This window comes from Charadrius vociferus, unplaced genomic scaffold (genome assembly GCF_000708025.1).
Source record: "Charadrius vociferus isolate BGI_N301 unplaced genomic scaffold, ASM70802v2 scaffold636, whole genome shotgun sequence".
Taxonomy (NCBI): Eukaryota; Metazoa; Chordata; class Aves; order Charadriiformes; family Charadriidae; genus Charadrius; species Charadrius vociferus.
Window position 1 is genome coordinate 1,147,901 of NW_009649189.1, and position 13,019 is coordinate 1,160,919.

The 13,019-nt window shown below is 54.6% G+C and overlaps 1 protein-coding gene across 1 annotated transcript in view; it reads left to right on the forward strand.

The window, feature by feature from the left end:
• The window catches only part of RNF43 (ring finger protein 43), a 57,826-nt gene that overhangs the window by 37,469 nt on the left and 7,338 nt on the right, over positions 1 to 13,019 (forward strand). Inside the window, exons 2-8 of the mRNA XM_009888878.1 lie at positions 3,939 to 4,061; positions 8,646 to 8,720; positions 10,043 to 10,174; positions 10,698 to 10,799; positions 11,417 to 11,572; positions 12,148 to 12,250; positions 12,705 to 13,007. Coding sequence (XP_009887180.1) covers positions 3,939 to 4,061; positions 8,646 to 8,720; positions 10,043 to 10,174; positions 10,698 to 10,799; positions 11,417 to 11,572; positions 12,148 to 12,250; positions 12,705 to 13,007 — 994 coding nt within the window. The remainder of the gene's footprint in view (positions 1 to 3,938; positions 4,062 to 8,645; positions 8,721 to 10,042; positions 10,175 to 10,697; positions 10,800 to 11,416; positions 11,573 to 12,147; positions 12,251 to 12,704; positions 13,008 to 13,019) is intronic.

The window sequence follows — 13,019 nt, forward strand, 5'->3', positions numbered from 1 at the left end:
GGAAAGAGGAAAAGGCCACAGTGACCAGTCTTAATAGGGAACCAAAGGGGAGTTTTTGGTGCGCTCATCAGCAGGTCTTCTCCAGATTCACCAACTGGGTCCACCTCCAGAACAGCTGCCAGCAGTATATAGATGCTCCCCATGCTCATTTGGAGCTGCAGTTGCTTATCTCGTTGCTCTTATTCATAGAATCACAGAATGGTTTGGGTTGGAAGGGACCTTAAAGATCACCCAGTCCCACCCCCCTGCCCTGGGCAGGGACACCTCCCACCAGCCCAGGTTGCTCCAAGCCCCGTCCAACCTGGCCTTGAACACCTCCAGGGATGGGGCAGCCACAGCTTCTCTGGGCAGCCTGCACCAGAGTGTTTCACTGCCCTCGCAGTAAAGAATTTCTTCCTAATATCTTATCTAAATCTCCCCTCTTCCAGTGTAAAACCATTCCCCCTTGTCCCATGGCTCCCCTCCCTGATCAAGAGTCCCTCCCCAGCTCTCCTGGCGCCCTTTTATGCACTGGAAGGGGCTCTAAGGTCTCCCCGGAGCCTTCTCTTCTCCAGGCTGACCCCCCCTAACTCTCCCAGCCTGTCCTCCCAGCAGAGGGGCTCCAGACCACATTATTCCCAGTGTTTGTCATTAATGCTGTGATCAGGCCCAGCAATCGTCATCACAGAGCAGCTGTTCCGTGCTCAGGACACAGGACTGTCCCTTGCCCCGTCGAGTCACTGCCCCAGGAACATCACAGCACCCCAGGCCATTCCCACCCAGCGTCAAACACAGCTCCAAGCAGTGCCGGGAGGTGCGACTTCTTCCCCAGTGCCGGCGGTATGGGCTCCACTGGGAGCAAGCTGGTGAAGCTCAGTAACGGCAGCAGGAGGGTTGTCTCTGAATTATTAGATGTATCACGAGACATACTCTTTGCATTTCCTGTATTGTGTTTTTCTGCGATTATTAAAATGATATATTAATCAAAAGCCGGAGAATTCCCAGTTGAGCACACAGAGTGTAAAAGTAATGGCATTGCTTGGTAACGCCAGCGGGATCCCGGGCACCTCGGTGCCGTGTTGGTCTCGGTGGGGGCGGCGCCTGCCATTGCTCGCGGGAAGCACAGGGTTATTTGGGAGCCTGCCCTGAGCGCTCCCAAGTCGTAACAGGTTGGATTGCTTCCCTGGAAACCTCAGTTTATGGTGCTTGGCTTGGTGCAATTGCGCACTGTCTAGCGTCTTTTAAGTCTGAAGTCTAAATTACACAGCATTTTGACATTTTTCTTCTGATATCACTATGGATTAGAGAGGTAGACCCCATGGAAAGATGGGTGAAGGGCTGCCAGTCAAAGGCACACAGCAGTTCCTCAGAGCTGAGCTGCCCTGCACAGGATTTTAAAGTGTGGCAGGTTATGTCATACGTATAGCTCATACGTCTCTTACTCCTCGGTCTCTGAGCTCCTGGAGGTTAGGTGGGAGTCCGGGGTTTGATTTCTTTATGCCCTTGTGACTGTAGGTGTTACCTCCCGCGAAATCTGGGCAATTTGCACATCTGTGGTTGTGGGTTCCTTGTGTTGGTTTGTTGGTTGTTTTTTTTTTTTTTTTAATCCTCACCATTTTAACTCGCTTTCGTGGCTTTGTAAGACCCATTCTTGTTCTGTAGCCCACGACTTAGCGCTGCACGACATACCACGGTGATTTTGCAGTGCCTCCTGAATTTTGCGGCTCCGGGACGCAGGTGCGTTGGGGGGTTGGTGCCGGGTCATATCGCAGCAGGGGCTGCACAAACCCCCCTTTCCCGCCCCCCTCCCCCCCGGTGAGCCTGGCACTTCTCTAAGGGGTATCCCCGTGGGATGCGGGGGGCGACCGGTGGAGATCGGTACCTCTTGGACCCCGGGGCCGGTGGGCTCGGGGCCAGTGGGGAGATGCAGGGTGGGATGCTCCAACCTGCACCTGGACCAGCACCGTGCACGCAGCCCCGGCCAATTTTAGCGCCGTCCACCCTGACCCCTCCGGTCGCAGAGGCTCCGACAGGCAGAGTACCCTCTCCCCATGCCCAGGAGGGCCAGCAGGGGACATTTTGCAGCTCCGAGTGAGTGGAGGTGCTGCTTGTCTCCTTTGGCCATCCATACAGATGACCACATCTGAGCAAATCCCCTACGCGCCTTTATGGTCGGCAGCAAGAAATGGGCATGGTGCATCTCCTCCTGAAGGACGTGGCTAAAAACAGCCTGGGGTGAGTTGCGCTCCCTTGAAAGACCTGTTCCTGCAACCCACTTGGACATAAAAAGGTGATATTGGCATACTCGGTGTTCAGTGAAGTGAGCCCCGTTCTCCCTCTCCCTCACAGCTGGATTTCTGCAGTGAGCAGGGAGGGGGAAACGTCATCTGGCTGCTTCCCAGCCTGCCCCGTGCCCCAGCTCCTGCCAGCCCCGTGCTGAGGGGGTGCCCCGGTTCCGCGCTGGGGTACGCAGCAGCCTGAGGATGGGAGCGATGCTGCGCCACAGCCCCTGGGGCAGCGCGGGCACGGCCAAGCGCGGACAGAGGGCGAGTTGTGTCCCTGGGCTGCTCTGGACAATTCCTCCCCCTGTTTTTAAATCTGCCCTTTTCTGGGGGGATGCTGTTGCAGGATTACCTGCAGGGCAAGGCAAACCTTCTGGGCATGCTTCTGGATGGACCACAGACACAAAGCCTGCCCTGAGCCTCCTGGTTTGTGCCGTTGAGCCTGCTTGCTTGTTTCCCACCCTACCACACGCTGATGCAGTAAAAGCCGTCCAACATCCATACTATTTACAGGCTTTTCTGTACCATAATCCGTGTGCTTCATACATCACGTTTCAGTCACAGGGGAGGAAGCCAGTCAGCTTTATTAGGAAGAGCTGGGAGGGCTCATGTAGGGTGGTGGGACTCCCAAGAGGGAGCCAAGAGCCAAATTGCGCTTTCCTTCGACCTCCTGCCATCCAGCACGAGGCCATCGTCCCTCCACCACTAGACTGGAAAATAGGATGCAATGACACACTTTCCAGGCAGGGATGAGAGCGGTGGATGTCATCGTGATGGTGAATGCAGAGGAATGAGGTGCAGCTGTGGGCAGCTCTGCCACGCCAGCAGGACAGGCTCACCTCCACGGGGCTTCACCCCAAAAAACCCGAACCCAGTGCCACCAGCAGGAGTGAGACCCACAGCTTGTGTCCCCTTCTGTAGAATGCTCTGCAGAGGTCTCTACCCAGACCTGGTGCCTTGACCCCGTCCCCTCTCAGCTCCCCACTGCCAGCGGTTTGGCTCAAGCTGATGAATGTTTTTCCAGGGCTCACTGAGGATGTGGTTACTGGGACCTTTTCCTCTCCCTTCTCATTCCTGGTACTTCCCTACCTGCTTTCAGTTTTTTCACTCCTTCCTTTGGCTTCTCCTCTGCAAATTTATCATGAAGGTGTTGAGTTTGGTGGCTGAGAAACAAGAAGCGCCGAATGTTGGAGGGCACCAGAAGGTTGCTTTTGTTGTGGTCCCTTTGCCGTGCCCCGAGTGCTGGCAGGGAGCACGCTGGCAGAGTCCCACACCCCAAGGACTCCCACAGTCCTCGCAGCACCAGGACCTGTGCTGCTGGGATGCTCTGCCCCAGAAGTCAGGCGCTGTGGTCTCACAGGCTGCTCTGGCTGTGCATATCGGTGATTGGGACAAAGTCAGACTTGAGTGCAGCCCCCAGAAAAGTACAAACTCCACCTTTCTCTGGGATGTTTTCCTGGTGGACCAAAACTTTGCTGGTGATCTGCTGCTTGTGATGTTCAAAGCCTCACTGGCACTTGGACGGGGCCGTGGGCTGTAGCAGTGGTGGTGATGCCCACTGCAGTGGTGTCTTGCACCCTCTGGGCAGGTCCTTACGGCACGGTTTGTGGTGGGCTGGAGCCACCCTTGCAGTGCTGAGCCCCAAGAACTGAGTTTCCCTTTGCTTTTGTCCCGCAGTCGCACCCGCTGTCCCTGTGCAACACCAGCGAGGATGAACACACTGAATCAGGATTCATCACCATTGTCAAGCTTGAACAGCCGGATCGGGATCCCAACCCCTGCCTGTCACTGGCTAACAAGGTAGGTGCAAAAATGCCCCCAGTGGCACCAGTCTGGGAAGCGAAAGCCATGGTGCAGGAAAGAGGGAGGCAGCAGGGGAGGGAAGAGCTGTGGGAAGGAGGAGGAGGAGTGAGGCAGCAGGGTAGGAAAGAGCTGTGGGAAGGTGGAGAAGAGGACAAGGATGGAGCAGGGTCCTTGGCAGAGGAACTCTGGGAGAGACACTGTGCCAGCCAACCCCAATGCCCATCCCTCCTTACGTTTTTTACTGCCTGGCTCTGTAAAAGGTGTGGAGTTTTCCCTAACCTGGCTGCTGCGGGACAGCTCAGACCTTTCCCTGGCATCCCGTACGCTTTACTGCCCAGCAGCCTCATGCCCCTCCTGTTCTGCAGCCTCCCCGTGCTTGCTGGCCTGTTGGGGGGATTTGTGTTTCTGTCTGTCCTCTGCCCTGCAGAGGGAAAACATGGATACAGAAAACATCTTCTGTGGTTCTGTCTTTAAAAACAATACTGTGATACTTCAGTGGATGAAGCACATGAAGAAGCGGCGCTGAGCAATTCAGACAAACGCAAACCAGATGAACTAATGGTGGAATGTGACTCTAACAGCACGGGCCACCATCTGCCCTGCAAAGAGATGGGAGATCTCAGAGGTCTCCTGTGAAAGAGGTACCATAGTGAAACAGCCATTACTGTGTTAAAAGCTGAGGTCGCTGGTACAATTCTCTGGTAATAAGGAAGTCAGGTAGGAACGAGGGTCATTTTAAGCCTTAAAAACATTGTGCCTCTGATAAAGTTGCATGGATAAGGCTAACATTAGCTTTTTTCCTAGCGGTTCACCGTGTCTTTTTATTGTCTCTGTACAAAATGTTGTGTTATTTTCCACAAGTGCTTTACAAACATTAAAAAAAAAACCAACAACCCGTTTAGCTCTTCTTGGCTTTATCTGGATTGCATTCAGGTGATGCCACCTCTGTTGTCTGCTTTCTGCTAGCAGTGACATGCTGGTGATGGGGACAGGGACCTTTTCTGTCCTCCCCGCAGCTCAGCTGAAGAGGGCAGGCAAAACTTGGTCCAAGCAGTTGTTCCTGCATAGCAGGTTGGTTCTTTTTTCACAGAGGCTGTGGCAACAAAAGCAAGGGGAAGGGATGTGATGCTGCGATGGATTTGCCACCTTGGGGCTGCTTCTGCTTCCCCCCCGGCTGCACGGGCAGGCAGCAATGCCTGTCCCTTTCTGGACCAGGGTGGAAGCCTGAGTTTGGTTTGCTGCTGCCCTGGAGCTGACGCCAGCTGTTGGCACCAGCCAGTGTGCTGGAGTTATCGACCTGCTATCGGTTGCCCCACATCTGGAAAATGGCCATGTCCCACCTGTGGGTGTTAGCGACACGCGGGGGTGGTGGGATAAAGAGCAAACCCAGGGGCTTCCAGTGCAGCTTGTGACAGACGTGAGAGCATGGGCTCTGCGGATGCCTGAGGGGCACAGCTGGGTGGTCCGGCTCTCCCGTGTCCATCCAGACGTGACCATGGCGTTACGGTGGTCCCAGGCTGCCACATCTGGCAGGGGAGGATGCTGGGGGTGGGGGCAGCAATGGCGGGTTTGGTCAGTGAAGCTACTGTGGAGGATCTTGAACGGGAGGAAGGAGCAGCATCAAAGACTTGTCTTCCACTTAAGAACCTAAAAGGTTTAAAAACTGTTTTGCTAGTTTTGTCCTTAGTCTTTGAGTCTCTGATCACAGCACTGGAAGTACCAGTGTGTTACTGGGTCCAGGGATCAGCTGAGGAAGGTCTGCACAGGGAGGACAAGACATGCTGCATTGCGGTCATCCTCACTCCTCCTCTCCAGGACCACTAACCCCCCCCCGCCCCAGGCAAATAAACCCTTCCGTTCATTGCTGTGCTCATGACTTGACAGAGTGAGAGTTCACTGGCCTTTAGTCATCACTGCTTTGTTACCAGAGCTGAATCCAACTCTGGATTCTGAGATCCAGCTGAACGTGACGTCAGTTGCCATCCTGCCTGCAGGTAGTCCTGCTCCAAGATCTCACCCAGGGAGGCTCACAGCTCTTCTCCCCCCAGACAGGACTAGTTTAACCGTGAAATACAGGCAGATGCTTCTTAAGCTGAGTGCATTCCCGGGCCCTGCCTTGTACCTCCATCCCCCTGCCATTGCTGTCTGGCTGCTTCTCCATCCTGCAGGCTCTGCCAAGCTCCTTCCCTCCAACATCATACAGAACCCTTCCTCAGAATCCCTGGACAACACTTCTCCTCCAGAGCAGGGATGAAGCTGTGGGATGTGGATGGTGCTCGCTGGAGCAGGAGCCTTGTTTTCCTTGCATGTGCTTCTTGCGGTAGAGCTTTGCATGTTGAATTGCAGCGCTGTATCAACGATGATAAAAAAAGCCATGTGCAAAGTGTTATCACAACCTCTGCTTTAGCTGTCACCCAGCCAAGCAGTGCGCACAGGCAACGCCGTCCAGCCCAGCGGGAGGATAACTCCACCTGAGCCTCTTCTCTGCTTCTCCTCTCTTAAATTCTAGCGCTGCTTCAGCATCCAAAACTCAAATTAGTAGGGAAGGTGTTTGGTCTGCAAGGGGAGAGGAAGGCGTGGAAAATACCTCTGGAATCAATTCAAAGTGATTTATTTTTCTTTCTGATGCATCATCTGTAAATTTTTGGGTGTGGGTTTTTTTTTTTTTTTCTGAGTGAACCATTGATTGCAAGTCTGGTTGACAGATTGCTGAAACCTCCTGAATCATCTTGTAAATACAGATTTGCACCAGAATTGTTTCAGTCCTCAGAGAGGGGGTCGGCTGTGCCCTGTGGCTCAAGAGATCCGATGCAAAGACAGCAAGCACTCCGAAAATGGTTGCAGCAAGCAGGTTGTGAATAGCGTGGTTTTTTTTTTTTTTTTCTGAGTGAACCATTGATTGCAAGTCTGGTTGACAGATTGCTGAAACCTCCTGAATCATCTTGTAAATACAGATTTGCACCAGAATTGTTTCAGTCCTCAGAGAGGGGGTCGGCTGTGCCCTGTGGCTCAAGAGATCCGATGCAAAGACAGCAAGCACTCCGAAAATGGTTGCAGCAAGCAGGTTGTGAATAGCTTGAACAGAAGTTGTGTCCTTTGCAACAGGAGTCAGAACGATGTGGGGAAGAGTCTTTTGTCCAGTCTGAGCTGTTCATTTCCCCACCGTAGGTGTCTTTAGTGGGATAAAATCTTTGTAGAGCTGTTCGTTGTTTGTCAAAGCTTGACTGGCTCCTTTCAGGTCACTACCTGAAAGACCTATTTCTTCTTCAGTGCTGGCAAACGCTGGGGCTCCTTTGATCCCAGGCAGGACCCCAGTCTCTGATCTCTGCCCCGAGCCGCTGATCCCACTTTTCCAGCTTCCCCATCTGGTATACCGAACCCCAGAGTGTCAAATCCTATCAGCAGCTCAGAGCCTTCGGCCCTGCCTCTGCGACCTCCATCTGCACCTCCATTCACATCCTCATCCCTGTCCCCAGACCCAGGCACCCACCTCTGGCACCCAGCTTCTCCCCGATGAGGCGCGTGGACGTGACCAGCGCCTGCGAGCGAGGGATGGAGCTGAACCTGCTCTGCCGCTGCGCTGCGTGCTGCGCCGGGAATGCCCCTTCCCTTCGCTCAGCCGGCGCTCTGCCTTTGATACCGCAGCTGGGAAGCGGCGGCACTGACCTCTGGCCCCTGAGCTGGGGTTTGGCGAGGCAGCGGGTAAACTGCTGCCGCAGCTCCGGCAGCTCCCTGTTTGCACAGGCGCTCGGGGACGCGCAGATCAAAGGGCTCCGCATGAGTAAGAGCGGCCCAGCCCTGCACTTTGTTCACGTTCCCCCGGCTGCCTTTCACAAGAGGCTGCCTCTGCCTGCCTGGAGGGCTCGAAGGGCTCAGTGGGAGGACGTGGGTGACCCCACAAGATCCTGCAGGCAGTGTGCTTTGACCTCACTGGCCTGGCGTGTACACTCATTTGTGGGGGGTCTCAAAGCTGTCCTCTGCGGACCGCAGCAAGCGGGAGGCTGTAAAAAGCCATCCCGCTCCTAACCCTAGACCAGACCTGCAGCCCAGGCATCGCCTGAGCTTCTCCCTGATGGACACGAGGGATGGGGACCAGGGAGAGCAATGTGTGCAGGAGCAAGGCCCATAGACAGCCCACAGCTGGTGCAGCCACGGTGGGAAGTGAGGACCTGCAGAGGTTTCTGCTGTCCTGGGACGGGAGGGTTGCGTAGCGATCAGCGGCGTTAATGGGGCTGCAAAGCCAGCTCTGAAGCAAAGGGGCACATGGCACAGGCAGCTGGGGAGTTTGGTGTTTGGGTTTGTGGGTTGCTGTGACTGCAAGCCCACCAACTAGTTTTGCCCCATAACTATTGGGAGAAATCGTCCACGAACCACAGAGCTGTAGCAAGAGCAGGCGCTGCAGCTCAGCACGGGTACAGAAACCAAGGTGTGCGCTATTTTCTCAATGTAAGCAGCAGGTGCTTCTTTCTCCTGTGAAGAGCCAGGGAGGCAAACGCATACCCAAATGGTAGATGTTAATGCAGATGTTAATACAGATGTACAGTACAAAATGTTCACTGAAACTTCTGTTCTTTTGGACAGGCAAAGCTGGCGGGGGAGCGTGGAGCCCGTGCAATCCTTTTTGACATTACTGATGATGAAAGCGCTGCTGATCAGGTACAAACCCCGTTGATATTATCAGCTAAACCTGTGCCCCTCTCCCACCCCAAAATGTGCCCACCTCAGGACCCACTGGCCACCTACACGCAGCGGGAGGTCCAAGGAGGATACTGCAGGCTGGCTTTGAACCTGAGCTCTTGCCCAGCTCACGATGCGCGCAGCAAGTGCTCTTCTCTTTTGCTCACTCCATGGCACGTCCCCATCTCCCCCCAGCACAAGCAGGCCAGCAGCTTGCAAACAGCACCTTGCTGCTCTTAAAGGACATGGTCTGGTCAATTCAATCAAGGTTTTCTGCCAGGAGCTGGATGCTTCCGTTTGGGAAGGCACAGATTACCCGATCCCAGACAGCTCTGGTGTACCTTAGGGGAAAGATGGTTTATAGAATCATAGAATTTCTCGAGTTTTCAAGCCAAAGTCATGGCCACCCTGCTATGCTGTTGGTGATACTCCTGCTGCAGGTTTATCGTTGGTTTAGAGCCCTCCAGAGGTTCCTTCCATCAACGCTGCTGTCATCTCTGGAAAGGAGTAGGTTCCCTGTCAAAATAATCGAGGGATAAGGAAAAGCATCCGGCATTAGATAAGAGGATGGATCTGGGAGCTGTTGCCTGAGCTTATCAAACTCCAGACTGACTCCTGCTCTCTGGATCCATCCCTCGTGGTTCTTTCATGCACTTATAGCTTAATTTCTGATGCCAGAGAAACGCAGCAGCAAGTGTGGGCCCATGAGGTGCCACTGAGGTTGTTCAGTAAGGGTATGGGAAGGGGTTAGTGGGTCAGACGGCCACCCTGATTCAGGTCAGGTTGCAGGAATGGGTGGACTTGGACACTTGCTGAGCCAGCCCATGCCAAGACCGTGGCGGAAAAACCACCGGTATGATCAGAAACAAACCGAATGTCCTGCAGATCACAGAGGGAGGAGGGGGAACACTGATGGGTCTCACAGGAAGAGAAGAGGAAGCAGTTCTGTAGTGAAGGCGGTGCTCGGCAGTGTCATTGGCAGTTGCCATGTGGAAGAGGAGAGACCAAGAACTTTTGCACAGGGGCTTGAAAGAGGAGTACAAAAGACACTGAGCAGTGCCCAGTTGTGCATGAGGAGGCACCGTCAGAGGAAATGAAGAAAGCCGTGCTGAAGAGTTGGTAAAAGAGGAGGAGCTTCCACCTGATGTCATCATACAGGGATAGTGCAAGTTTGGGGGAGCAGTCAGTCTCTAGAGTGTGTGCAAGAAGCATCAAGAGGAACCAGACGTGCCTGGGAGGGTGGGATAGTCCTTGATTCAGGCTGTTCTGGACCATCTCACACCATGTTTGTTTCTTTACAGCTGAGAAAGCCCAGAGGTCTGAGTCAGCCTGTGGTTCTGATCAGGGGCCACGATGCTGAACTTCTCATGGGCGTCGTGAACAAGAACAGAGAGGCCCACGTGAAGATAGAGGTCAAGGAGCCACCAGCTTGGGTGAGGGAGACACCATTCCCACTGCCTTCTGTATCCTCCCTCCCAAGCTGCTGTGCCATGGAATAGGATTTCCCCAAAGATGCTGAGCTTTCCTCCCAGGGGACAAGGCTCCTCCTTTGCAGGAGCTGCCTGTCTGCAGCATTCAGATGATGTGCTGCAAATAAAGGCTCAAAAGAGCTTTCAGCTTATGTAGCTTCTTTTGCATAAACATCAGGAGGGAGGTGAGGGGTTCCTTTGTCTCTTCAGGTAAGACCAAGCCTTGATTTCCTCATCTTGTGCTACCTTGGACCATGGCCTTTAGGGAGCTGAGGTGCTGCAAGAGAGAGGAATTCCATTCCTGATGGAATGTGCAGAAAAGACTGAACACTTTGTCTTTTACCTGTAAAGAGCAAGGAGGTAGAGCTTGGCCAAGGATCCTGTGTTCACAGGCTGACGGTCAGGAAGAGATGGGGATCCCCCTGCCTAGCCTCTAATTCCCACCACTGCCACACAAGAGTAATTTCTTTCCTGTTTTATCCAACAGCCGGACTACGACGTCTGGATTCTTCTCACGGTGGTCAGCACTGTGGTCGTCATCATTTTGATTTTTGTTGTCCGCACAAAGTGCCAGCTGAACAGGACTCAGGTAGGAATCTCACAGAGCAGATGTCTCTGAGCAAACAGAAGCACATGAAGGGCAGGAACAGACACAGTTTGGGAGGCAAAATGTGCCTCTGTCAACTGAAGATGTGGCCACATGAGGCGGGAGCGGCGCAGGGATGAGCAGAGTGATCCTGCGATGGGCTGGCAGCATCCCTTGTGCGGTGGCCTTGCTCTCCTCCTGCCGCCCTACCAGCACTGCAGCCTGCAGTCCCAGCACCTTGCAGAGCTTGTCCCAGCACCCAAAGCTGCAAAGCTGGTCCACAAGAGAGTAGAAGATTTTAATTTTAATAGAAACTAACAAATTAAATAATCATCTTTCCAGAGTGAGATGTGTTTCCATATTTGAGAATACCCCATTTGTCCTACAGAAAGACAAGCCTTTGGGGCTCAAAAATTCAGCACTGCTGAGTGACTTTGAATGGCCCATGCCAGCTGTCTCCTGCTGGTGACAAAGCTAAGTCATGTTAGACAAAAAGTCACCCCTGGAAATGAGTAGCGCCCCCAAATTCCTGATAATCCTATTTTGAAAACAAAAGGGCAATGGGCAGTACGGCAACGTAAGGCTGAGCCTCTCCTTAAAGCCTCCTTTCTCCCCGGCAGGACTCCTTGCAGCAGCAGACCATGCAGGCCATCGGGCAGCTGGCCACGCGCAAGTACCGGGGAAGGTGCCGGCAGGCAGCGCGGTGGGACTCAGCCAGCAGCTGCAGCTCAGCCCCAGTCTGTGCGGTTTGCCTGGAGGAGTTCAGCGAGGGCCAGGTAGGCTGTGGGCACGGCTGCTGGTTAGCCACGGCTCGGAGCTTCCCAGCCACCGTCCAGTGGGAGCTGAGCAGTCTGGCAGGGGCGGGAGGCCCTTGGGATGTTTCCTTCAGCAACTCCGGAGGGCTGGGAAAGGACTGGCATAGATGGAGGTCTCCTTGCCCCTGAGCTAAAAAAGCCCTTCCCCTGATGACGTCACTGGCCTGCAGATTCAGATTTGCTGAAGACAGGTCTCCAGCTGTCACTGTAGGCTAAAATGTCCATAATACATCTGTGTTGAAACAGCGGGGCAAAAGTCGGGTTTGCTTCTCCAAAGCACTCAGCCTGAAACCCCGCTATTCCCAAGGGCGAGCACCTCTCTCTGGACCTTCACAGCCCAGAACTGGAGGCAGCGAGCAGGCCCAGAGCTGCCAGGCTGCTGCACAGCCTCCTCCAGGCAAAGCTGGGCTGCAGACAGCTTGCGTTAGACACCTTTCCATCCTACAAGGCTTGCGTCCATTGAGAAGGACTCATCCAGGCCTTGGGACATGGTTCTCCTTGCTCACACTCGTCCTCTTCTCTCCACCTCTCTCTAGGAACTGCGGATCATCTCGTGCTCCCATGAGTTTCACCGGGAGTGTGTTGACCCCTGGCTGCAGCAGCACCACACATGTCCGCTTTGCATGTTCAATATTCTTGGTAGGGCTCAGACACAGCATTTCCCGGCCAGGGATGGGGTTGGGTGGAGGGGTTGTGCCCAGGAGGTCCACGTACCCTTGGGTGATGCATACAGTTGGTGCGTCAGTGGGAGCATGTGCCTCTGTGCACATGGGTGTACAGGGCAGTGTGTGCATGGAGAGGGGTCCCTGTGCGTGTGAGCCCCCATGGCATACAGCGAGCTGCTGGGCTTGGGTGGGAGAGCTTTCCAGTACTGCGACCTGTGGAGAAGAGAGGTGGGATTTGAGGGTCGGGGCAGCAGGGAGGGTGCTGAGTGTGCAAGACCACCAGGATGGTTTGGTGGTGGCAGTGAGGAGTTGCAGGGCACGGGTGGGATGTGGGACCGTAGTGGGGATGCAGTGGAGGCTCGCAGGTGCTGGAGGTACTGCAGCTGGGCTGTGGCACCTATGCTGGATGCTGCCTTCTCTCTCCACAGCCAGAGACTCAGTGGACCAGGCCACAGCTGCTGGCTCCAGGCTGGCCCCTCGGGACATGGAGCCCGGACGGCGTCTCCACCTTTTCCGCCAGCACCCGGGACATGCCCTTTACCACCTCCCACACGCGTATCCTCAGAGGAACCTCAGGAGCTTTCCCCCGGAGCCAGCCCATGGCAACCCCTTCTTCCACTCTCCAGAACTATCCCAGCTGGATTTTGGCACCATCCACTACATGCCCTACAGGCCAGCCACCTCCCTGCTGGCCTGTGGCCACCCGTCCCCCCTGGCCCCCGGCCTGCTGGGCCAGCCGCATA